The 27,223-nt window shown below is 36.9% G+C and overlaps 1 protein-coding gene across 1 annotated transcript in view; it reads left to right on the top strand.

The window, feature by feature from the left end:
* The window catches only part of lbr (lamin B receptor), a 44,634-nt gene extending 21,515 nt beyond the window's left edge, over positions 1-23,119 (top strand). The window contains exons 2-13 of the mRNA XM_028440021.1: positions 1,270-1,444; positions 3,888-4,085; positions 6,545-6,722; positions 7,227-7,423; positions 10,147-10,201; positions 14,167-14,361; positions 14,478-14,581; positions 14,752-14,877; positions 17,594-17,762; positions 17,885-17,965; positions 21,419-21,541; positions 22,901-23,119. Coding sequence (XP_028295822.1) covers positions 1,280-1,444; positions 3,888-4,085; positions 6,545-6,722; positions 7,227-7,423; positions 10,147-10,201; positions 14,167-14,361; positions 14,478-14,581; positions 14,752-14,877; positions 17,594-17,762; positions 17,885-17,965; positions 21,419-21,541; positions 22,901-23,061 — 1,752 coding nt within the window. The 5' untranslated portion in view covers positions 1,270-1,279 and the 3' untranslated portion in view covers positions 23,062-23,119. The remainder of the gene's footprint in view (positions 1-1,269; positions 1,445-3,887; positions 4,086-6,544; positions 6,723-7,226; positions 7,424-10,146; positions 10,202-14,166; positions 14,362-14,477; positions 14,582-14,751; positions 14,878-17,593; positions 17,763-17,884; positions 17,966-21,418; positions 21,542-22,900) is intronic.
* The last annotated feature ends 4,104 nt before the right edge of the window (positions 23,120-27,223 follow it).

The raw sequence follows: 27,223 nt of genomic DNA on the forward strand, positions 1-27,223 counted from the left end.
CTGTAGACAAATTATGACTGAAAAATATTCATTTATTTTTTTGGGGAAAAAACTAGAAAATATTGTACTTTTTTCATTGTCAAAAGACTCCCTTGATAAACTATTCAAAACAATGCAATTTAACTAAAAATAAATCTTGAATGAAAAAAAAAAAAAAGGAATAATACAAATGAAGAAGAAGCTTATTAATTTAAATTCTGGTTCTATAGTAAACAATGCAAAACTGCATAACAGTTCTTTTTCTTTTTAAAAGTGCAACTGAAAATGTATTTAGTGCCTTCACAATTGGACTTTAAAAAAAAAAAAAAACAGTCATTGCATTGTATTTACATCAGATATTTGTTTGGACTAGTGCTGGTACCCCAGTAGTCGGTTGGCATGCAGACAGAGCTAATAGAAAAACGACTGACTTTTACAGATATTCACCTAATATTACAGATATTCTTTCGGTGCTAAAGGGGTAAGGAATCATTTATGAACATGTTTAAGAGTAGAAGGTGGCCAGAAAGAAAGTAGTAGCAGATTCCGCCCGCCGCCAACACTTCTGGACAAGAGAAGGATAAATATATATAGCCCTCTGCTGTTTGAAAAAAGTACTGCGATTCAATTTTCACAGTATCGATGTGAACTGTGATACCTACGAATCGATTTTTAACTGCCTCACGATTAATCGTTACTTCCCGAATAATCAGTTACTAAAAGTATTGTTTTCTGCAGCACTAAAAATTTACTACTGTTCAGTATTAGAAGAGAAACATCCATCCATCTTCATACCCGCTTATTCCCGTTTAACAGGGTCGCCGGGGTCTGCCGGTGCCAATCTCCGGCTCTCATCGGGCGCTGGGCGGGGGTACATCACAGGGCAACACAGACAGACAACCATTCACTTTCTCATTCACTCCTATGGGCAATTTAGAGACTCCAATCAACCTTACAGTCATGTTTTTGGATTGTGGGAGGAAGCCGGAGGACCCGGAGGAAACCCACGCAGCATGGGGAGAACATGCAAACTCCACACAGAAAGGACCCTAGTCCACCCCAGGGCTTGAACCCAGGACCTTCTTGCTGTGGGGCGGACGTGCTAACCACTAAGAGCCCAAGAGAAACATTAGTCGGATAAAATAAAAAAAACAGTTCATGGGAGCTGAACATTATGATTGAAATGATTTAATTTTACTACTTTTTTTCACATCTTGGGGCAAAGTTTCATTCATGCTTTCTTCTTTTTGTATTTTCTTTTTACTTTATATTATTCTCTTTCCCCCTTAGGTTGGTGAAAATGCCTCCTGTCAAGTACCAGAGAGGAGAAATGGTGATGGGGCGCTGGCCAGGCAGCAGTTTATACTATGAGGTTAAAGTGCTGGGCTTTGATTCTAAAAGTGAATCCTACACTGTCATCTACAAAGATGGTACAGAGCTAGAACTCATGGAGCAAGATATTAAGGTACAACCTATGCCACAGTTGAGTTATTTTTTCATAATACAACCACAATGTTAAGGTAAAGTTTCATTTCCTGCTGTAAGGCAAGGCTATTTCATTTGTATAGCAAATTTCATACACAAGCAATTCAAGGTGCTTCCTTTGACAAAGCCTCGGACAATAATTAATCAATAAATCACACGGTAAATGAAATCCAGCTTGATAATTGTGTTGGCCTAGCAGGGTTCTTGCCAACGCTAATGAGTGTAGGGGCCTCCGACACTGTGAGTTTGATCCCCTACGTTCTGATTATGTTTTATGTTGTTTTATCCTTTTTACCTTCGACCAAGGGTATTGCCATCAGTTTGTCCGTCCGTCCGTCTGTCTGTGTGTGGAGTGCAATACCCACCAACCATTCTCACACCAAAATATTGGTACTATCGGGGGGATTCCAGGTAATGAAAAAAGATTCTGGTCGGTTGATTTTTGGCGAAAAAAACGCGTTTTTGAGGATTTTTAAAAAAAACTGTTGTGTACTGATTTTAAAGAAGGAAAGGGCTGGACCATTGATTCCTTGCTGTAAGGTGACATTCACTCATGGCTTCAGATTTGTGCTTAAATCCTTCCGATCTGATAATTAAAAAAAAAAAGTCTATTTTTGGACTGATTTTATATGTAGGTGTAAATCTGAATTCATAACCCAGCAACAATTCATGCATCAAAACATTGGTACTAATATGGGGATTCTAGGTAATTAAGACAATGTTCCAGTCGGATAGTTTTTGGTAAAAAAAAAACAGCATTTTTGACGATTTTGAATTTTTTTTTTTGTCGTGTACTGATTTTAAAGAAGGAAAGGAGGTGGACCATTGATACCTTGCTGTAAGGTGACATTCACTCAGTGATCCTAATTGTTGGCAAAAAATGTTTATCTTTGTGTTTGTCACAGAAACTACTACGTAATAAAATTCTATGCATAAACAGTTTTATTCCCCTACCGGTATTATAAATGTAATGGATGAACCATTTCCAACTATAAATTCACTGAAGTGCTTAGCTTGGTCACAATAAATCAATGTAAATTTTTTTTTGTGACAGTTAATATTTTGAGGATTTTTCAAATGTCAGGCTGAGGGTTTTCAACTGCTGGCGCTATGTTTTAATTTGCACCATCGTAATAACTGTTGCACGCTTGGAAAACGGTCTTCCAAGCGTGCATGGATTGTTATAATGCTCTTTTTTATTTGCATAACTGAAAAACTCACTGCACCACATATTTACTACAGGCAAATTAAACAGCGCTCAACTTTAATAACGCATAAGTTGTTGACAAAAAACTCGGGGGCAATTATGCCCCGTGGAACAAGGTTTTTAGGGGCATTCGTATCGCACATTCTTATAATAACTATCATTTATTTATTAATTACAATTGTGAATTTATCAGATACTATTATCCAAAGTATATAAACAGTTACCACTTCTAACACACGCACACATGCGCTGTAATAATGGCCTTCTGAGGACTGTCCTTTTAAGGGCCATGGTAACATAAAGTCAGACTTGAGTCAGACCTGCCTTCTTCCTGATTTGTACTGAGTGCATGGACGAAGCTTTACGTTATTTTTCTGTTATCATCCCGTCTAAAACGACATATAATGAGCTTCCCTTGCATACATTAAACATGCAGTGTGACTGTAATGAGTTGTTTTGAGTCCTGTTTACAACGTTATCGACCCGTGAAGATCTCTACCTCTACAGCGCACACACTCACACACACACACACACACACACAGTGTTTTACTGAACATTCCTTACAAAGCACACTTTGCTGCTGGTCATCTGACACTCTAAAGCCAAACCATTTCCAATTTTTTTACTTGGGTGGCGGACTCTTTCTCCTTGTTGTCACTGCAGATGTCAGCATCTCTTCTTCACTGCATGAATATATGCATGCCACCCAACCACTGGGTTACCAGCGCCCTCTGCTGGTCCAATCAAATATCTGACGTTAATACAGTGAAATTATTATTTTTTTTTTTAAAGTCTAATTGTTAAGGCACAAAATACATTTTCAGTTGCACTTTTAAAAAGAAAAAGAACTATTATGCAGAACCAGAATTTAAATTAATAGGCTTCTTCTTTATTTGTATTATTCCTTTATTTATTTCATTTAAGATTTATTTTTAGTTAAATTGCATTGTTTTGAATAGTTTATCAAGGGATTCTTTTGACAATGAAAAATAAAAGGAAAATAGTACAGTATTTTCTAGTTTTTTTTTTTTTTTCCCAAAAAAATTAAAGGAATATTTTTCAGTCATCATTTGTCTACAGTCCCATTTTGTAAAATAAATTGTGAGAGAATCGTATCGTGAACCCAGTATCGTGAATCGAATCGTATCGGGAGTTGAGTGAATCGTTACATCCCTAATGACTAATTTGACCTTTTTGTTCCACTGTTTTCCCTTAGAGTACTGCTGGTTTCCTGTCTCGGTCCCGGTCTCGTTCCCGTTCACCGGGTCGCCGTCGGAGTGGGTCACGCTCTCCTTCAAGAACTACACGCGGTTCTTCTCGTAAATCCACAGCTTTAGGTGTTGCAGCATCAACAGATGCTGCTCCATCATCTGTAAAGGACTCAAAAATGAAGGATTTTGAAGAAGACATGCTGGTAATTGATCTATTCTGATGGAGGTTTAGTATGCTATGCAACTGTAGAATGTAGTAAGTTTTAATTAAAAAAAATTAAATGATTAAGAAATTCAAGACCAGAAGGGTCAAAACACAAAAGGATCAATGTAGGACAAAATCTTTTTTTTTTAAAACAGTACCTGTAGTGAAAATGTAAATAACAAAAAAATTATTTATTGTATGAATGATGTACAAAATATGTGCACATTAAAAGGGCTTTTTAGAACGATTTTATACCTTGGGGCATAAACTATGTAGAGTCGCAATTTTTGGTCATGATATGACGTGTTTACGTTTGCTAATTCCTGTTAGCTGTTGCTTGGCAACAGTGTTTCGTTGATCTACATTTTCTGAACAATGGCGTAAAGCCAATGGTTGCAACAAGAGAAAAACCCAGAAGAAACGTTTCTTTTGCGTCTCTAAGCAATATACATACATTCGCTTTTCGGTGAAATTCATAGTTTTGAACTCAAATTAGGTCATTTATGTGAATCGTTTAAATTCGATGAGTTTTTTCTTTGGGGGGGGGGGGGGGGGGTACTAGGCCGGTTTCACTTGACAAATTTGATCAAATTAAGTTGATCACAACTTAGTAAATCTGCAAAACTCATACTGGGCTTAACTTTAGACACGTTAATCCCAAATACCTGCTATAGGTACTACCACTCACTCATTCCCCCTGTCCACAGCCACCACCATTATAGCTAAGCTTCACACTTGTCACCATACTGGCTCGATTACACAACATAATAAGCACAATATATTCTACAACTTCACATCTCACCCTCACTGTAAAACAATCTATTCTTCCCCACCCTTTCTATTTCCTACCTTGAGTCTCTCCTCCCTGCTCCCTTTCCCCTCCCCCTCCCTCTCCTCTTAGGTGTAACACTGCTCTCCCTTTTTATATCCTCCCTCTAATAAAATATTTCTTACCCTTCCTTAGGGAGGGCTGGTGATGGTCACAGTTAAGCAATAAAATAAATCAATTTATTTTATTGCAATAACAAAACATCCTTTGCTGTCTCATAATGATTGCACTTCTTTTAGTGTTGACCTTTGACAGCATGTGCAGACAAGAAAGAAAAAAGAAAATAGACTAAAAAATAAAATGAAAAAAAAAACTGATATGGAAAACACAGAATTAGAAAAAATAAAATGTATTTTATAGTGCCCTATGTAAGTTCTGTTAATGTTGGCCAGTTATTACAATTCAATTGAACTTCACTTATATAGAGCAGAATACAACAAAGTCATCTCAAAGCGCTTAGCAATATAACATTTATATTAAGAAAGAAGGAACCCTACGATGAAAGTGCAGTGCAGCTGAGAACAAAGCAAAAGCAGTGGAGAAAGAAAGAGGGACTGGTAAAAAGCACATTAATCAACAAAGAAAGCTTGAGGCTTGTCCAGCCCAAAAGAGGAGTGAAACAAGGCACATGATGGAAACAGTTAAAAGGACTATGAAACCAGTAGCTCAGCAGTAGTGGTGTTAAGTAACAAAGCGAATAACTGTACCAATGTTAGGTACTTTTACTTCAACATCACAATTCTTCATATAAATTGTTGTTTTTCACCAACCACAACTTGAGTGGCGTGAATACATGTTTTTTTCCTTGAAGAAAATATTGTATTTTGCCTTAGTGTACTCTTCAGTGTTCAAGATTGCCTAATTTTTGTATTAAAATTTAAAAAAAAACTCTCTGGGAGAGGATCCCGTACGATGGATTTTTTTAAACCTTTTTCACACCTTTGGTGTTTGCATGTCTGAATATAACGACACTAAGTCAGAGTTAGCCAGACGGCTTCACATCGGTACAAGATACACACTTAAAATGTTTCTGTTTGGACAAAATTCGGTGGTATGCAAGGACCGCTTAAAGCCAAACTGCTCTGAGAGGGATCTGCAGGCTAAGCTAATGGGCACAAAGCCAAAGTTACGTATAAAACCAGACGTGGTGCTGAGAAAGGTGATATTTAATCCTCTCCCAACATACATCCTGGATGCTGCACTTTATCACACGGCTGCTTCATGCCGAGAACAAAAAAACTACTCTTCCCACAATGTAAACAGACCTGCTCTGCCTTTACCTCCCACATTGCACCATTTCTATAAAGCGACAGGCCATGCCGATCAACACAAGAATCAGAATGTCCAAAATGGCGGCTCTCCATAATTTATGCCTGAAGGTATAAAATCATTCTAAAAAATAATTTTAATGTGTTTAAAAAAAAAAAAAAGTGCACAAATTTTGTTTATTGGTGTTTTATTAAACACAGTTTTTGTTATATACATCACTACAGGTACCCTTTAATCCATAACTGCCAGGCTACACATGCTGTAATAAAAAAAAACTAAATACATCAAAAAATTATACATTTAAAATAACAATTCCTTTTTGGTGCAAAACTGTGATTTATTAAGTTTTTCTTTTTTAGAAAACCAATGCCAATGTGGAGCCAACACCTGATAGGAACCAACATCGTTATAATCTTCGCAGACGGAGGGATGATAGCGAAAAAAAGGAAAGAAAACCAAATCTACAAGAAGACAGTAACAGGAACACTGTTGTTTCAGGTGACGCTTCCACCCCGCTCGACTTTGGTGGTAAGATTGGTGAGTAATAACGATAGTCATTGGATGCTGTGTATCAGTTTAGGCTGAAAGTGCTTTTCAAATGTTCGTTTAATTTTAGGAACATTAATGTGTATTGTTTGTGGTATATTTCCTGAACATTTAAACAATTAAAACCAAAACGAATTTTTAAATTTTGGTACCGTTTGATCAAATAAAAAGAATAACTATCTGTTGAAAACTAGATAGCATATTTCCAGTGTTCCTTTGTAGCATCCCTTTTTTGTCTCCATTTTTAACTTTAGTTGGTAATCTGTGTAGTGTAACTGTTTTACAACATACATAACTTGCAAACGTTATATAATGCAAAATTGTAGCAATCACCAGCTCTTCCTTAAGGTAGGATAGGATTAACTTTATTAGGTATTGATATATATTTATTGTTATTCTTGTTTGGTATTATATATACTTCTACAAATGCTGCATATTTTTTAAATCCATGACAGGTATCTTTTGTGTTTTTTTTCTTTCTTTAATTCTATCCAGGAGCCTACTTTTGGCTACTTTTTCTCCCTGCGTGGGTTTTGTTCATGATACTCCAAGGTGACCTCGAAGATCCCAGTCTGGTTAACGCACCTCCACCTTTGCCATCACTTGACAGTCTTTGGGATTACCAGAGTTTTGGCTTTGTCGTTCTGTGGATTGTATTCCAGGCCTTACTCTACATTTTGCCTGTAGGGAAGGTCTGTAACTTATTTATATACTTTTTTAATCACTTGATGTAACAATGAGCTATTAGTAAAGTCAAATCAGGACTCAATAAAGAAATTATTGAATAACAAATCACAGATCACCCAATAAAAAATAACTAAATCCAAATTACTCCAATTTTATATTGGAAAAAATGTAGTTGGATTCCAACTATTGCTATTGCTATTCTAGCGGTTTCTTCAGTGTTCTGTCTTACACTCTTGAGTCCAAAGGCTAAAGCTTGAACTAACTGCTAAAGGCGGTAATCACCTGTTGTTATGAAAGCAGCCAACCTCTGTAACTCTGTGTTACACAGGGATCTAGGGCTGGACCATATTCTGCTACAGTGATACATGTATACTGTACATGTAAAAGTTATCATCCATGATATGGAATCAAACAATATCATTTATACCAAGGGAGTAATATTTGTTTGAATATTGGGGGGGGTCAAGAATTAATCCCCTCCGTGGGATCTTGGGGTCCTTCCCAAGAAAAATTTTAACAAAATGCATGCAATTTCCTGCATGCATCCTGGTGCATTTTGATACGGAGCCCCTAAAGGGACACAAGTGATTTATTTATTTTTTATTTTATTGCGTGCTCACGTAAAAGATACACGCGAGCACTTGTACGAGTATTGCGTAAGCAAGCACGTAAAGGTAATTGTTAACCCTAACCATAAGGCTGAAATAAAGCTTTACCAGATCCTCTAACATGATTAACTCCTTACGAGCAGAGCATGCAGCCTGATGACTGACGTTTATAAGTGCACATATAAAATGTTTTATGCTTAAAACTATTACGTACTCCCTTAAAACTATTTTTATGTGCTCATGTATTAGTTTTGTGTGGAACTTTTACGTGAGCACGCAATAAAAAATATATATATCCTTGTCCCTTTAGGGCTCAGTATTTTGGGTTCATGAGCAAGTAAAGATTTTGATAAAAACGTTGGTACAATAATCTTACTGAACTCAGCCGCACTTCTGTCACAACAGTAAATGATGAATAAACAAACTTTATTTCTTTACTTTTTATTTCATGTTGCAACAAATAAATCATAGAATTACAGGGTTGATACAGGTAGAAGCAAGTCAAATTCAATGCTTTTTAATGCCCAAATACTATATTTTAATGCCACAAATGCAGAAAAAAATCAGCGCATATTTCATTTAAGATTTGAAGACAATTGATCAGAGGAAAGAGAATTGGAGAAAACTAAAGTGTTAAATTGATATCACATCTCATTTTGTCAGATGTACGTGTTATTCACTCCACAGTGACAGTAAACAGGCTTGTATGTTATTATTTTCTATACACTACCTGTGACCCAGATGTAACCTGTGGTATGCTGCGACCATCGGAAGCATAGATATTATATACTGGCGACTGGTCGGAAGTAGGTCGCCAGTTAATTTGAACCAAAACAAAGTCATAGTTCTGGACTCTGAAGGCACCACGCTGAAGTTTGGCTCCACAGATTGTTTGAAAAATGTTCTTAGAGTAATATGTGAACAAAAATAATTATGGAGATAGCTTCTCCGTGTGTAAATTCAGGTAAACGCGGTCACAAGTTAACTTGGAAACAGTGCAATTCCGCTGCGTCCTCCAGTAAAAACGGTATGTAGAGATTAGAATTGTTTGCTGACAGCTGATCAGTGGCCAAGCGGTTAATGCGGTAAGGATTTTTTTTTTCTCATTGACGCAGGATCGACTTTCAGTGGAAGCGACTCAACTGTTTGTTTATTTATTTGTACGACACAGATCATATACAGTAGGTGTTCATTGCTCTATTGTTTCATCATATTTTACACAATGTGTAAAAATGCAAAGACCACTTTGCACCGAGAAGACCGGTGTTGTACATGTGAAGTGTCCGCACACAGAGCTGCAAACACAATCACATATTAACATTTTAAACAGTTGTACAACATAAATAAAACTTACCTGGCATGAACAAGGGCAGTTTAGCACCCTGCTGCCGCAACTAGCCACACTACCGGCAGTCGGTCGCAAGGTAAAATGGCCGCCACTTACACTATAACACCCCAAAAACTTCCACCCATTCTACTGAGAGGCGCGCCGTAAAATAGACACAGAGTGCAAGGATATTCCCAGGAAGACTATAACACTTTTAATATAAATGCGTTACATATTTTGTCATTAAATGGTTGTAAAATACATCACACATCAACATAGGAAATTTTAAATTAAATGTTTTGGAATTCATGTTTGGACAAATACATTTGGATATTAAATTAGTTAGGTTTGAACTATGATTTATACTATTATCGATTTTTTTTTTTTAAGCTATTTTACGCAAAGTATAAATACGTACTTTTTTTAATTTATTTTTTCCATCTCACCCAAATAACTCCCTGCAGTGCTTCTCTCCCTTAGAGCAAACTGACTCTGCACTCACATGATTTATATTACAGAGACAACATAATAAAGGACACAGACTGCAAGTTATAGTCCGTCTTTGTATCATGTGAAGCAGAAAACTGCAATATGCAGAGAATGGTGAAAACAAGTTCTAAAACGCGGTTGTGGTTCAGTGTCAGCTGTTTCATGGGTGGTGGTAACACAAACTGATGACACTGGGTTGGTTTTACTAACTAAGGGGATTATCAAATCTTTTTTAGTTTTCAACGATAAATGTGTTTGTTACTAGCGATGTTTTATGTTCTTGTTTTGTTTGTTTTTTGTCTAGCTCAGTGAAGGCATGCCTCTGAGGACTGGGGAGAGGCTGAAGTATAGAACTAATGGTGGGTATAAGTGTGTATCTATCTGATAATTGGCAGAAAGTCTTAAAGAGATCCTCCACTGTTTTTACAAATGTGGCCTCAAACCTTTGTAATGTCCTTATCAGAAGATCTATGCTTAACAAAACAAATTATTTTGCTGCCATGTTGAAATGACGTCATTGATGACGCGAATCGCCCCATTTAATCCATTGAGTTCTATAGGAGAAAAAGCTTTCAGGATCATTTAGCAGCTTTTTCAGTCAAAATCTCAACTTGTGCTGCTTTGGGTTGCTCTAAAAATCAGTAAAAGTAAAAAACCTCTTGTCTACCGAAATTTGATAAACAAAATCTGTGAGCTGAAAAAATCAGTGCCTGCATGGGGCGACAGTTCAGACTCTGCTGTTTCGTAGACGCATGAAGAAGAGCTCCAGTTGCATGTAAATACCATAAACTGTAAAAAGAATGGAAGACTCACGAGGAAGTGAAGCTTTTTTTTTTTTAGAGCTCCCCCTGCTGACTGGCTGCAGTATAGATCATAAACCCTGCCTCCTCAATGATAACAGGATGGGATGTTGGTCAAACTGTAAAGTTAAAATACTCGTCACATGTTTTTTTTTTTTCAAACCTAAACTTTGCTGTGATCATATTTTATCACCCTACATTGTGTTCAAGTGCTCATTTTTTTGTGAAGTTTGTTTTAAATAAGTTATTTGAAGTTGAAAAATGGGATTCGACGTCATATATGACGATGATTGACAGCCGATGATTGGGCAGTACACAAAATGGGCAGGGCGTGCTGCTTGGGCTCCTCCTGCCAGACCCTACTGCGCAGACTCTGGCTCCAAATTACGTAAAATTTGCAAGATGGAAGCGCCCCTATGTGCTGTATTTTGGCTTCAAGAACGTTGAGTAGTAACAGCCACAGTGCACGCCCACTGGTAAATACAGGCAACCATGATCGGACTGCTACACATTTCTACCACAACAAAGTTACAATAACATGGAGGTCAGTAAGAGCAGCAGCTATAGATGAGATTTATAATGCTCCTAAAAACTTCAAGTCATGCATGTAAAAATGGTAAACTTCACCAGACACAAGTGGTCTGTAAAGAATGCCGTGCTGCTAAACTTCACAGAGACTGAGGGGCTCACTCTTATCGATATGGCCCTGCTGCTCCCCCCAGCTCAGATTCGTCCGGGCTCCAGCTAAACTGCTGAGAAAAGTATCAGAAATGACTCTAGCAGCTCCCTCTAACAGTGATAAAGCCATAACTGACACCAGATCTGTTTTTGAAAGTGTATTTCATTTTATTGTTTTATTTTGTTTGTCTTATGGACATTAAATATGACTCAGGGAGGGTCTGTTTACAGCAGCTGTGACTAGTGATAAATAATAGTTTGCTTATTTCTTTACACAAGCAGTTCTGAAAGCTTATTCATATTGGAAATGTTAATGCTTTCTGCTGTGTTAGTCTAATACCTGCTGAAGAGTTTATATTAGTATATGTGTGGCAGTCAGGAATATGGACATTGTACTATTATTTTACGTGTCACTTTAAATCACTCATTGAGAGTGACGTTGTTCCACTGTTTACTGTTTAAGTTGTGACAGTGTGATAAACAGATTCCAAATGTGAGGAACCCATTCCTGTTCGTCATGTTGAATCTGGTTCCAGATCCCAACGCTACTTGTAAAAAAGCCTGATTTTTTGTTGTGCTTTTTAAGAGGCCAAAAATAATGCGCTTTTTTGTTAAATTTGCTGCTTATAAGGAATACAATAAATCCTCTGCCTCAAGTACCACTGAATTACAGCTTCTTATTTTCTATTTCAATTTTTGGTATAATTTCTTCTAAATGCATTGAATCGCATCATATCGCACAAAATCACATTGTATCGCAATGTGTAGAATTTAATTGCCAAATCGTATCGAATCGGTAACGAGTGACTCGTATCACCAAAGGATTTAATGTATCGTATTGCTGGTAGTGTCAACGTGCGTATCGAATCGTTGTCAGTGATGAAGATTCACATGCTTAATCAGTGAGATGTTAGTCAGGTATGAACCCAGCAGGTTCCTCAGATCTACTTACACAGGTCAGATAGTGGCGCAGAGTTCACAGCAAACATGGTGATGCTGCTTTTAGTTGTTATGCTGAAAAGAAGTCTGCATCCAATGTTAACATGTTCAATCCACTACTTTTCCAGAGTTCTCGTCAGGACTGTTGTGCATAAGGGCCCCCGACGTTGGAATTTTGCTCCCCTATGAAGTAATATCACCTTCTGCGTTCAGTTTTCAGCAGCGGAGGGGGGATTTTCTGTTGTTTTTTCTTCTTGAATTGGTACCATTTTAATAATTGTTGCACACATGGACACAAAAAGGACTTTCGGTCGGGCACAGGTTGTTTAAGCACTTTAATCTGCATAACCGAGAAACACATACATCAGCCGCACCATCTATTTAACGCGGGCAAATTATCGGATGCCCCTGTCTTTACCTTTAGTTGATAGGGCGTGTCCATAACAGTCCAAATTTTACTGCGGGTATAAATTATTTATATATAATAAAATGTTATTTCTTGTCTATATATATATGTATATGTACCAGGCATAAGTATCTCTTTACTTACATTCATCACCAATTGATTTGATTTAATTTAATTTCAAACATGAACACAACAGCAGTGTATTTACCACAATGCAAATGATAGTCATTTAAAGAAATCAAACAAAGCAAAGTGAGAATAACTGCTTACAAAGTCATGCACATGAAGCAAGTACATGTTCGAAAAGGAGTAGGAGGAAGTATAAACTTATGATCCTACCTTTTGTGATAACGAATAACTTTTGGCTTTAAAGTAAGGCAGTAACAAAGATTAAAAAAAAACAAAAAACTTTAGTTTTATTTCACCATATTTGTCCCTCAAAGAGTTATACATGTCAAAGTTTTCCACACCAGTGGCTCTCGCTCGCACACCATGCGATCCCTTTACGCTGTGAAAAATTCCTGGTGATAACCCTGTTTTCTCTACTGTTTATGATTGAGATGATGGTTTTGATGCTTCATGCAAGTAAAAACTTAAGTTTAAGTTGTAAACTTTTTGTGTTTTATCAAAGCAATCAACACTTATCACATTTTGTAAGGTAATATTTTTCTTTGTTGTAACAATGTTTCAAACAGTAAATCTTATAATGTTGGAAAGCCTGTTTATTTCTCTGTGAAATGGTGCTATATTCATAAAGAACATGTATTTATGGGATGAGCAGCAGAGCAAAGGATGTGAACAATATGCAAAATGTATTTATTTAAAGGGCGCCATGTATATTAACGAACATTTAAATGCAAATATGCCAGAATAAGCCAAAAGCTACTTTCCATCTGCATCTACAAATGAAAAATACAAAAAATGAACAACACGGTAGAAGAATTGGACAACTGACACACACCAATGACAGTAACAAAGAACACAGAGTGTTTTTTAGGATTGTCTTTAAAAGTGTTAATTGTGGTACAGTCTCTTATTGGAGCTGGAATCTTATTCTATACCTCAGTACACTTTGTGTGTCTGTGTGATACTGTCACTACCAGTGGAGGCTTTGGGTATTCTCCCACTGGTACTGGATTGGAGCATAATGAACTCACCCAAAGACAGTGGAGCAGAATCTTATACAAAGAGCAAGCAAGTTTAAACTTTCTAGAATAATCAAAATTTAAAATATTGTATTTCTGTAGAATAGGGCAGTAATGGGATGGAAATTATTTTCTGTTCAGTGCTTTTTTAGGTACCAACTAAATTACTTCAACTTACGGCAATTGCAGTCAAAGCAACTATAACCTTTTTAAGCTGTCTTGGTACGTTATCAGTTATTTCTTTAATTCACTCTTACCATTTCATATCCGGTTGTGTATAAACAAACCTATTTTAGGTTTCCTAATTTTGTCTATCACTTCTGATGTCTATGTGTTTTACTTTTGTACCTTTGCAGGTTTCTTTGCCCTAATGGTAACCGCTCTAGCTGTGGCAATAGCAGTACACGAGGGTGTTGATCTCACCTACGTTTACAACAACTTCTTGCAACTTGCTGTGGCAGCCTTCCTTATTTCCGTCCTTCTTAGCTGTTATTGTTACGGCCACTCTCGCAATGCTAACTCAGAGCAGCTAGCCCTTGGAGGAAACTCAGGTAGGATATCAGTTAGCTCTTTTGCTTCTCACAGTGTGGAATCCTGTGCAATTTAATCTTATAATTCACATGTTTCCCTTAAATTACATCTTACAAATATCACTTTTTTCCCCCAGGGAATGTGGCTTATGACTTTTTCAAGGGACGCGAGCTCAATCCTCGCATCAAAAATTTTGATCTAAAGTTTTTTTGTGAAATGCGTCCCGGGCTAATTGGCTGGGTGAGTCGCCTTGGGAAACTGTTATGTTATTCAAAGGTTTTTTCTTTCAAATTATTACACCTGTATAGAATATTCCTCAATGCCATGGTGTATATGTATATTTTTGTCATGTCATCCTGTATATATTAAAGGTGAATTTGTGATAACATTTATTTTTTTTTTGTATTCAGTGTTTGATCAACTTTGCCATGGCAGTGACTGAGATGAAACTGCATAATCTGGATAGTCCATCATGTTCCATGATCCTGGTGAATCTGTTCCAGCTGCTCTATGTGTTGGATGGCCTCTGGAATGAAGTATGTGCTTAAAATTAGCCCAAAGTGTTGATGAAACATTTTTGAAAATTTTTACCTGCTACAATCATATTAAACCAACAAACCAGTATTTTGTGACATTCTGCCCAACACTGTGTCAGATTACAGAGTGCCTTAGAACGAGCAACTTACCATATTTTTCGGACTATAAAGCGCACTTAAAATCCTTTAATTTTCTCAAAAATCGACAGTACGCCTTTTAGCCTTTTGTATGAAATTAACGTCAAAATGTTTTAGTACAACTTTGGTAAACTATGAAGCTGCACCGCTTGATGGATTTTTGGCGCTTCAGGGCTACCATAGTCTGGCACCTCATGGAGTGATATGTACCAGTACTGTGCTTCAACATACTGAACTGAAAAAGTGAGTGTAATGTTTTATATTTTATGTGTTAAACCTGAACAATGTTGCGACTTATTGTCAATGAGTTGAATAAAGTTTAACTTATCTGACTATTTTGTTTCGCTTAATGAGCCTTAATGATAATAATAATAATAATAATAACAAACCGGTGCGCCTTATAGTCCAAAACAATACGGTAAATTAGTTTTTTTTAGCAACTTTCTTTGACAATAAAACTTTGATAATGTAACACAAATAACATTAAATGCCATTAGTGTGTAACTCTAAGGTTATACTTTTACTCGTGCAATGCCCGTAGGAAGTATGTATTGCTATAGAAAGTGGGATTTTTTCATGGATGGTAAAATGAGGTTGTGTTTGAAGGTGGGACGTGCATTTTTTCTTTTATAGCCATTAAGAAAAAGCAAAAACAGTAATGCAACAGCATGGTATTTGTGTTTTGAAGGCTATATCTGCTTAGATTTCTGTTTTGAGGATAATTAAAGGGTATGTATGGTTCAATATTGTAGTAAATATAAATTTGTTATCCATCATGGTTATGCTGTTGCATTGGTGTTAAACAAAAACCCTTAGTATTTTTTAAACAAACATGTTAAGTTTTGAATTATTTGTTTTAGGACAGAAATTGGTATGGTAGATAGAGAATGACGTCTGTTGTAGCACAGTGATGATTTAATTAAATCGAGAAATTGTTCAGTAATGGTGAGGGTCAGTGTTAGTGAGGGTCATTTAAAGGGCGGACAGTTCCTTCGGCCTGCAGGCTCGTGCTTACAACACGCACTTATTCACATACATGCACACAGAGAGAGAGAAACTCGCACATTTAAGACACTGTGAGACAGTGTAACTTACAGAATCCACAACAGTCACAGAATGTGAGCGAACCTCTATTTACTGCTCCAGTTTGCGCTGCAGGTCCAAATCTGTGCTTGTGTGCAAATATGAATGTGTGAAGTAGTTTAACAGTGTCAATATCAAAGCCAGCATAGGCTCATCCACAGTGGTGATGTCATCAGTTCAAACTCCACAGTGATGATGTCATCCTTCCCAGGTCTCCAGTGATTAGCTCTGGCGCACACATGACCGTACTTGCTCCGCTCCCCGTGGACATATTTTTGAAACAATTCATTACCGGTATTATTGCAGTCCAAACAAATCTGACGTCGCACACCTTTGAACTAGAGTTTTGATCGGACCCAAAAAATCCAGCCCGACCCGACCCGACCCCACAGGCATAAAGCCCGACCCTTTTAACTTAAATTGTAGGCTCGAGCCTGGAACAAACTCGACGTAAATTATTATTTTATTGAACGTATTGCAGCCGGTAAATTAGTATCGCGGTGCCTCGGGAGAGAGGGGGGCGCGCACACACGCACCGCAGCCCAAAAGGTATTGTAATGACGTGACTCGAACCGTTATCACAGTTTTATAGGCTTTAATAGAGGTTGTAGTAACGCCAAAAATAAACAAACACACAAAGGACCGTCATACACTCACACTACCGCTTACGCCTGCCCTTTCCCGAGCCTCCCAGCAAATCAACATTCAGAACACATGTAAACAAAGACACACATTGCCAGAGAAAGCTGCACGTAACCATGATGCTTTCTCGGCCATAGGAAATATCAACATCAGTTAACCACTGAATACACACAAAAAGTTAAAAAATTAAGCCCGAGTCCGGCCCGACTTAACAGCTGAGTGGGAAACTGAATCTAATCTCTACTTTGAACCAAGCAGCAGCCATGTTGAAAGTGTCAGCTCTGTCTGAGATATTTAAGTCACACACACACACAGACAGAGATTTCTTGCTTTATAGATAGATATCTGATACTATTACTCAACAGATAATGTTTTTGTCAACTGGAACTGTGCTGCTAACTAAGGATGTTATCAACTCCTGTTCTTTTAATCTGATGTTTTGTATATTTTGTGGATTTTTTTTCTAACCCCCACACACACACTCGTGCCCTTAATGATACATCGTATGAATATCGCGATATCTTTTTGCACAATGTATCGTCCCACCTATATATAATACATGTATATTTTACTTAATATATGAGTCTAAACAGTGTTTATGAGCAGTTATGGTCAGGCATGAAGGAAATTATTATACAAAGAGAATTAAAATCCTGATAAATGTATTCCTTACATTTCAGGGTTTTGCCAACATTTTTCGAAATTTTGTGTAACATAAGAGTTAAAGTCTAGTAATAATTTTAATTAAATAATACTAAAAATGATCAAGTGTTTTCACCACTGTAGTGAAATTAATTCAATATTGAAATCACATGAGCTGTAAATAAATGTAAAAAAAAAAAATTATCACCAGGAAGCAATTCTGACGACAATGGACCTGATGCATGATGGCTTTGGCTTCATGTTGGCGTTTGGCGATCTTGTATGGGTTCCTTTCACGTACACGCTACAAGCTTTTTACCTGGTCAACCATCCTAATCCACTCAGCCCTCCTGCAGCCGCAGCCATCGTCCTACTTAAGCGTGAGTTCTTTCAACCTAATGCTAATAATTGAATTGTTGGTACAACTAATTACACCATCAATAAGGAGTCATATTTTTTTTAAATAGTAATATTAACATTTCCTCCTTGTTTTTTGTTTCAGTCATCGGCTTTTATATCTTCAGAAAATCCAATTCTGAGAAGAATACGTTCAGAAAAAACCCATCAGACTCCAAACTTTCCTGTAAGTTCTCCCTGAGGGAAAAAGGTTAACATTCTGTGAGAATATGCATGTTTGTTTTAAACAGTGTTTTAGCTTTACAAGGCAGATCTATTTGTTTGGCTCATTTAAAACACTAACTCAATGTTTACTGCATCTATGCAGCATGATAATGATAGATTTTATTTGTATTGCACTTTGCATCAGCAGATGCTACAGTCAGGGTGTGCAGTTGGAAATTAATATTATGGCAAAGCATACATTTATTAAAATGAATTTTCCTGCAAATATACAGAAATTTGTAAACATTTTTACAACACAAGTCATCTGATATTGGTATTAAAAACATCTGGTCTCACACCTACAAGCATTGCCACTGTTTACAGCCCCCCAAGCAGCACAATGACTTTTTAAATTAATTTTCATCCCTCCTCACCCACCTTTCCACTCTCTCACCTAATGTATTTTGACGTGATTTTAACATACACATGGACAATACTGCTCTTCCTCTCACCAAAGACTTCTCCTCATCCCTCAGTTTCAGCTTCCAAAAATGATCTGATTTTCCCACAAACATAAAAGGCCAAACCCTGGAATTAATCTGCTGCTCTGGAGACACCCCCACCAACTGCACTGCTGATTAACTGCATATTACAGACCATTTTCTTTTTTCATTCAACATCACCGTCCGCCTCTCCATTACTAAGCCAACTCGTGTCATCACCTTTCGTAACATTAAAAACATCAACATGGACTCCCTCTGCCCCAGCATTGACAGTCTAACCCCGGACACCTTTTCCTCCCCTGATGAACTCACAGTACAATAATGGCCTCATCTGCATTCTTAACTCACTTGTCCCTCTCAAATCACGTTCTGTTTCCTTAAACCATTTCTTCCCTTGGTTCACCCCCAAATTACGCACCTTGATATCCAAAGGTTGTTAGCTTGAGAGGCTTTACAGGAAATCCGGTCTCACTATCCACAAAGACTTGTATACAGCTCATTTATCTCACTACAAGAATCCGTTTCTTCATTGATTAATAAGGCTAATAACATCCACCAGCACTTATCGCACATGACAACCCCCGCCCCCCCCCCCCTCCCTCTGAACTGCTTCAGCCCAGGCAACCGTTTTCCTCCGCCGCTCTCTCACTTCACTGCCATCCAGGTTCACCCCGTCATCACTTCCTGACTCGATTTTTGCAACTCACTCCTTTTCGGTGTCCCTCACAAATCCCTCCAATAGCTCCAACTGGTCCAGAACTCTGCAGCCCATATCATAACCGGAACTCCCTCTGACCACATCTCCCCTATCCTTCAGCAGCTCCATTGGCTCCCCATCAAGTTAGAATCATCTTCAAAATCCTCCTGTACACTTTCAAGGCCATCATTAACCTCGCCCCTCTTACCTGTCTGAGCTCCTTCATATCATTACTCCCTCTGTCTCCCTCAGGTCTTCATCCTCCATCCACCTCATTGTACCCACTGTGCGCCTCAGTACCATGGGGAGCAGAGCTTTTAGTCCCTCTGCTCCCAAACTCCCTCCCACCCGACATCAGAAACATTGATACCTAACCCCTTTTTGAATCTATGTTTTAAAAGAATTCTGTAAGAAACGGGGATAGTGTTACCGGGAAGAGAAACAAAGAACTCGTGGCCCTTCCTTAGGCATTGTCATTGCAAAAAGCCTCGATAGTTTTAACAAAACAGCAGGAATGTTCTCTGTTTGAGATCGATGTTGACAGTTGTCAGATGACAATTACAGATCCCATAGAGCTGAGAAAAGGTTGGGAGAATAATGGCCATAATGGAATAATGGCAAATAAATGCCCCCCTGCATGTACATAGATATAAATACTTATTTGATTCACAAGGATAAGCAAAACTTGCTGTCACGTACTGAACAATGGGAACCTTAAAATGACCTTACGCAATGTAAATACTGTAATAGTAGGTTGTTCCACTATGATAGTATGACTTTATCAGGCTTTGTTGACAACATGGGTAGTCGTGAACTCTAACCCAGAACACATTGACCCGCATGTGTACTGATAACGCTGACTTTGCTTATTCTCATTCCTAATTTCGCCTACATTGCTGTTTTTCTTTTCTCTTGTTCTTTGTATTATTATGTTTTTAATATATTGCACTGTTTTTATTATTCTGTTTTTATTGTTAAGTGTCTTTGGGTGGCTTGAAAGGCACTTTTAATTAAAATTAAATATTGTTATTATTTGATTATTAACTGTAATATAATGAGTACCTTCCTAATAGGAAGTTCCTAATATAAGTTCTCATTTATGGCAGGTTGTATTTCTTTGTTCTGTTAAAGTTACTGTAAACTGTTTCTACAGAAAGACAAAGAAAGGCTGCTAATGTAGGTAGAAATAGTATTGAGGCTGGTGGCAGACCTTCTACATAAATAGCAAGGTCTGAACATTTGCCCTCCAGCCATGAGGGGGTACCTCTAAAATCAGAGCCTTGGCTTGCACTTTTGAAATGTTAGTGTTGCATTCTGTTGTGTGGCGTATAAACACCAAGGATTAGTAAATTGATTAACTGCATCAGAGCTGTAAAGTTTTCCAAATAAAATTAAAGTTTCAGTGTGATATTCACAATGTACAGCTAACATTTTCAAACATGACAGAAAATTACATCATGAAAACATTAAAAGCTACTAGTCAAATGCAAGGATGAAAACTAAAGAAAGAATAAGAAGAAGAATTCTTCCAAATGCATTTTTGAACAAGAAACATGCATGTTTATTTTTTAAAGGCCTTGATCAATGGCAGTGATTACAACTGAAGAACTAAAAAAGGCTCCTTGTACAAAAAAGATAAAAATAAAATACTAAACAAACAACACAATTCTACAATTCCTTTAAAATGCACCAGTGGTGAATTTTAAATGAGAGCATTATCTGAACATCATTTAAAATACTACAGGTTTTGTTTGGTTGTTTTCCCTCAAATTCATTTTGGAGCAAACAGGAGTTCATTAAACATGTTTCTACAGCTGGTCAATAATCAACTAAATAATAATCATAAGTTGGTTTTCTTGCCACTGGATGTTGAAACTGTAGTGCTACAGGTTTAACACAGTACCACAGTGTTTCTGGACCCCATCTGCAATCTCACACTAGTAATGCTTCCAAATGACCAAAGTGCTGTTTTTTTTTGCTGGTTAAATCCCTTTATTTTGCTTGTGATTCCACTGATGACGTTTCAAAACACTTTACAGAGCTAAGGAGACAGCATGTATGTGTGAAATAGCTCACTGCAGATCCTGGGGCAGTTTTGATCACATGATCACGTTGTCTAATCATTTTTTGATCGAAATTGTGATTTCAATTGTTTTGTACATATTTTCCCTTTCTTTGATTGTGGGCTGAGCAACATTTGTTTTACTAAATCAAATGTACACACTGTTTTTTTTTTTAAACACTATTGATTAAACGCCGATGTGTTTCTCTGCAGGCATGAGAACTATTCCCACAGCTACAGGAAAGAGTCTCCTGACCTCTGGCTGGTGGGGCGTGGTCCGCCACCCAAATTATCTTGGAGACCTAATTATGGCTTTGTCCTGGTCTCTTCCCTGTGGTGAGTTTGTCAATCAATCAATCAATCTTTTATTTGTATAGCGCCAAATCATAACCAATGGTATCTCAAGACACTTTACAGTAGAGCAGTCTTAAGGACGGACTCTTCATTTTATGGATACACACATATGCATATATACGTATATACACATACATATGTATCCCACACCCAACATGAATTCATCATGGTGGCAAGGAAAACCTTCTGTTAAGCAGCAGGAACCTTGTGTGGATCCCATTCCTATGATGAACAGCCATCCACGTTATGCTGTTTGTGACTGAAAACACTTGGATTATCACTTACAATAAAGACTGGCATCATTTGTTCCTTTCAGGAGCATTATTGTTCCCAAAAATTAAATTCCATTTTCCTTTGAATTAATTGTCTGAAATAACTCATCCTCATCATACATGGTTAACATGTGCTTACTGTATATACTTGTGAGTTCCACAAAATCTGTTTTTATCATTATAACACTTAGAAAAAAACCATAGAAAGTAGTGTAGGACTTATCAGCTCTGATACATTGTACAAACTCACAAATATAGATACAGATGAGAGACAACTGTTTTTAGTAAGTGTTGCTAAATTGCTGTGTCGGTTGTGTTTGGGTTTTTTTTTTTAACTAATAGTTGGTTTGTGTAAAATATGACATAATTGGTAAATTGTACAACCATGTTACATGTTTTATGAGTAGTTAAAAGATGTTAGTGGCTAGTAAAAAAGGAACATAATGATTTTCTCTGAAATGTAATGAAAATGAAACAATTAACAATAAATTAGCTAAAATTTAAATGTAAATATTTCCTTTTTTAAGTCACTCCTAGTCTTCATCATTGTACACTCTAAAGTATAACTGAAAATGTATTATCTAAAATGTGGTTTTCAAACTTCTGATTCTTCAGTACCTTGCTTGCAGTTTCACAAAGGTTGGTGATCCCTCGAGTAGAAGCTTTCCAATGATGTATCATACATCTATATCAAAATATTCTTCAAGATTTGCCTGAATGTCAGCTTCTAGTTTTTGCAGCTAGTGAGAAAAGCAGGGCCAAAGTTTCACCACCAAAAGAAAGACTTTATAAACTACATCCTGTATGCTGCCCCCTAGTGGAATGTAAACAACAAGCAGAATGAATGATAGGAAATGATATTTTTGAAGAGAGCTACTTTAGAATGCAGACCTGCAGGAACCTTTAGCGGCTTTGCTTATAAATGTATTGTGGAATTCAAACAGTCAACTTTTAGTCTTAATCAGTCTCTGTTGTTTGATGGTGATTTAAGACAATCATGGGGATTAAATGTGTACAGTGTGTAGATGTAAGTTCTTGCTATGAATCAGGTTGTGTTCTCCTTCCTCAGGCTTTAGCCACATCCTGCCTTGGTACTACATGATCTACTTCATTATCCTGCTCGTGCATCGAGAGTCCCGTGATATGAGTGAGTGCAAGAGGAAGTATGGATCTGCCTGGGACGAGTATTGTCAGACCGTTCCTTACAGGATTATTCCCTGGGTCTACTAAAGCTCTCTGCAGTCCATCCTCCAGGACTGCTCATCATTTTTATTACATACTGTAGATATTAATACCAAGATGAAGACAGAATCATTCAAGTCTGATTGAAGCGAAACATAAAAGAACCCCAGTGACAAACATTACAATCATCAATGTTATTGACTTTCACTTCCTGTTTTAACTTTGTCATGTTCAAAAGATTAAACCTCCCGCTCCCACATTTTTTAGGGAGTGGTTCAAATTAACTCTGAGACTGACTCCTGAGCTGAGGAGTTTTACAGAAAGTTTGAGGAGACTCAAAGTACAGCCCAAAACCTTTTTTTTCTGCTGAATTCATATATGATTCAGTATGAAATAATGTAGTTTATTGATCCTAGTCCTACTCACATTTTAGTCAAAGTATTTAAATTTAGCGTTTTTAGTTGTAAAATGTCAGAGACTGCCCTCTATGGGTTAAACACGGGCTATTACAATTTCAGGACAGCACAAAAATATATCATGTCTCAGACCACTTTCAATGACAGACTTATATGCGTTGGATCTATTTACGCGTGGTGGGCCTGTCAGGAGCCTGGATTGAAAATTATGCGTAGAAGATTCGCGCGTAACTGCAGCGGCTGAAAAAAAAAACCTGCTGAAGTCCAGAATCATAATTCCTTTATTAATCCCAGGGGGAAATTGCTTTTGTTACAGCCACTTTAGAAAAAAAAATCACAAATAAAAGAATAAAATGTTTAACAAAGACGTTAAATAAGTGTATAATTAAGTAAAAGACTGTTAAAAAATAAGGATCAGATACACACACATTACAGTAGTAAAAAATAAAGTAAGATAGACAATACTACTAATAATGATAATACAAATTATATACAAATATGATATTTACAAAAATAATACAAATATGATACAGATGTTTACAACAATCAAGCTGTGAGGTTACAGACTGGAGAATAGGGTCTAGTGAGCACAGCTCAGCTTTGGACTGCTGTGTCTGGGCGTGTCTTAACTGCTCCAGGAGCAACTCCCTGAATCACCCCTTGTGGCAGGTCAGCCAAAACCTGGGGTTGTACTTAGCTTCTCTTAGGTTTGACCTTTCAGATCTATTCGAACAAGCATCAGTGCCGACAGTCTTTTAAAGCACAAAATAATTTTCAGTGTGTGTTATTGACAATGGTGGGTGCAGCTAAAGCTCTGGCTTACTTTCAGCAAGGGTTGGGCTGTGCTTCGTTCTCTGCCTATCAACAAATGTTAAACACATGGACGTGCTGATGATAATTTCTTACAGATGGATGTGTTTTTATCTTTAGGGTTGTTGTGCGAACTTAATATAGTTAAGATTTTTAGTTGAAGTTTTTATTCAATTTACTCGTGTTTTATAAATAAAGTAGGCATTCATAGTTTTCTCCTTTAGTTTTGGCTTTGCTACCTCAGGGTTTTGTTACTTTGTTTTTATGGTGCTTCAAAATGCATGGCCAAATAAAATGCACAGAAAATAAGGACTTGTTTATTTTTATTTAGATTTTTCCTTTCTGATGCCCTTTGGCGATAAACTTAAAATCATTGGGAAGTCTGATTATCTTCCTTTTTAAACATCTTGTGCATTTATTATAAAAGTAGCACATGTTTAGGGGTTTGCCCCGATGAAATGTTTCTATCGATGCCAAATCGCTTTTCTTTGCTTTAGAAAAAGGCCAGTTAGTTGATCATTAAAATGAGTCATTCTAGCCTTTTATAATGTGTTCATTCTTCAAGCAACTTTTCTCACCAGTCAAACCAGGGAGAGGATCAAATGAAATGAAATTGAAAAACAAAGGAAAAGCCTACCAAACACACATTTCCTTACTTCTCTGCACACAATGCAAACACACACCTCTGTCTGTTCGTGTTGTCACTACTTAATGTTTACTTGTTTAAAATGAAGGATTTCTGAATTAAAAAGCTGAATGTAGAAGGAAATGTACACATTTTTGTTATTCACTATGCAACTGCTATACAATTTCTACATTTCATTTCAAATGTACTGCTCTGAATCTTCAGCATTAGGGCAACGGTGTAATGCTTTGTCTAAATTCAACATATGCCATTTTTAATTATATTCATCTTCATATGTTGACTGTGTTTGTGACTGACATGCATTTGCAAAACCAAAAAAGTATTTTTAACTTATGGATGTGTAGGTGATGACACAAAAAGCAATGTCAATTTACTTGTTTATGTAGCATTTTATTGTCCTGTTGACAAATGCTTTTTAGAAAAAGAGTGTCAATTTGTAATGTTTGAATAGTGAAATAAATTCATTTTTTGATTCAAGCTCCCTTTGTGTTTTATAGCTAACAAAAAAACAGAAAACAGGTCCTTATTACCTAAAAGAAGAGAGATTAATATTGTCCCAATTGTCACGCTATGAAAAACAGACAAACTCAAGTGACCCAAAGGAAATGGGAGAAAAAAGTTCATTAAATAAATGTATTCATATAAATCGACAAACCAAAATGATTCTGAAAGCCAGAAGTTGACAGAAAGCCAACTGAGGGTGTTGAATTCTGAAGAAAGTTCAACTCCTGAGCGAAGCTTTATTCTCTTTATAAACTCTTGCCCAGCTGATCCTCATCATCTCTGAGCTGAGCCACTCACCATAGGTGTCCGCAATGATTCTAAAGAGCTGCTGTGGAAACCCCAACAACTCAATAATATAAGAAATACACAATTTAATTATCAAATCAATAACAACACAAGTCACATTTATTGGAACATGAACAAATCATGCTCTTCCTGAGCACCATCATTAGAACAGTATCCCTAACCTTCTCTGTTGGGCCCACTTTTTGAGAAATGAAGAATTTCCTGGGCATCCATCACCAAAAAATGGGTAAAAACATATTACCTAAAAGATTTGACTATTCTCTTTCAAAACTCAATTAAAAAACTACATAAAATGAGCAATCATATTTTAGAAGAGTATAAAGTTATTTGAGTGCAAAGGAAAAAAAAATAAACACTAGCGCAACCCTTCAGTTTATTTGCCATTTTCAGTATAAAACCACATTGGAAAAAAAGGTGCAAGTAGCTCAAAGTGCACTATCAAACATTCATTCATAAAACACAGAAGATGGTCTTAAAAACAAACAAGCCACATAGTTAAATAAGTTAAAAAGGTTACAAGAGAGTTTAAAAATGAAGTTTGTGAAGCGCAACTAAAAGGTAAAAGAAGGGAGGAGTTCAAACAAGCCCCTTAAAGGACGCAGCATGTCCTTAATGATGGCTACTGCCCTTTGTTTATAAATGTCCTCAAGAACAAAAAGTTCCACACCGATGGTCCTACTGGCAGAGCGGACAATGCGATTAGCTTTCTTTTCTTTTGCCGTAGCATTTCCAAACCACTCTGTGATTGCAGAAGTAAGAAGACTTTCTATACCACAGTGGTACAAATATAAAATAATCTGCTTATTTAGAGTAAATTCTTTTGTTTTATGCAGAACGAAAAGCTGCTGGCGAGACTTTTCCACGACAGCACTTATATTTGAACTCCAGCTCATTCGACAATGTCACACCAAGAAATTCACACTTTTCAAAAATTTTGACCTCAGCACCATTTACAAAAACAGGTGCAAGTACAGGTTTACTTTTACTAAAATCAAAGACCAACTCGAAGGTTTTTGAGGTGTTCAGAGTCAAATTGTTTTGCTCACTCCAGGACATTAAATTTTGCACCTCTGTTCTGTAAAAAGAGTCATCAAACCAAGAAGAGTGAACACAACGATAACATTTAACAAAGCTGAGTAATCCAACTCTGTTACTAATTTCTGTCTGAAATGTCTTAGGAATCATTCATATCAACGTTTAGCCTCAATCCTACTTAATATCCCTTTATACAGTATGTGGACGTGAATGAAGCATTTCCTTTGAGTAACCACTACTGTCAAACATGTTGACGTCTTCAAACGTATGTTTCATTTTATTTTTATGGCATCTGCATTTTTTAAATCACCTTTTATTCTATTTTTTTCCTTGTCTGCACAAGCTGTTAAAGTCAACAATACATGAAGTACAATCTTTTTACGACAGCAATGCATGTCTTGTTATTGCAATAAAATAAATGAATAACCTTTTATTCCTGACAGGAAAGCTTACAGAGAACAGTCTGTATAGTTTGGGTTGAGGATCTCTTTAA

Source organism: Gouania willdenowi, chromosome 24 (genome assembly GCF_900634775.1).
Source record: "Gouania willdenowi chromosome 24, fGouWil2.1, whole genome shotgun sequence".
NCBI classification, from domain to species: domain Eukaryota; kingdom Metazoa; phylum Chordata; class Actinopteri; order Blenniiformes; family Gobiesocidae; genus Gouania; species Gouania willdenowi.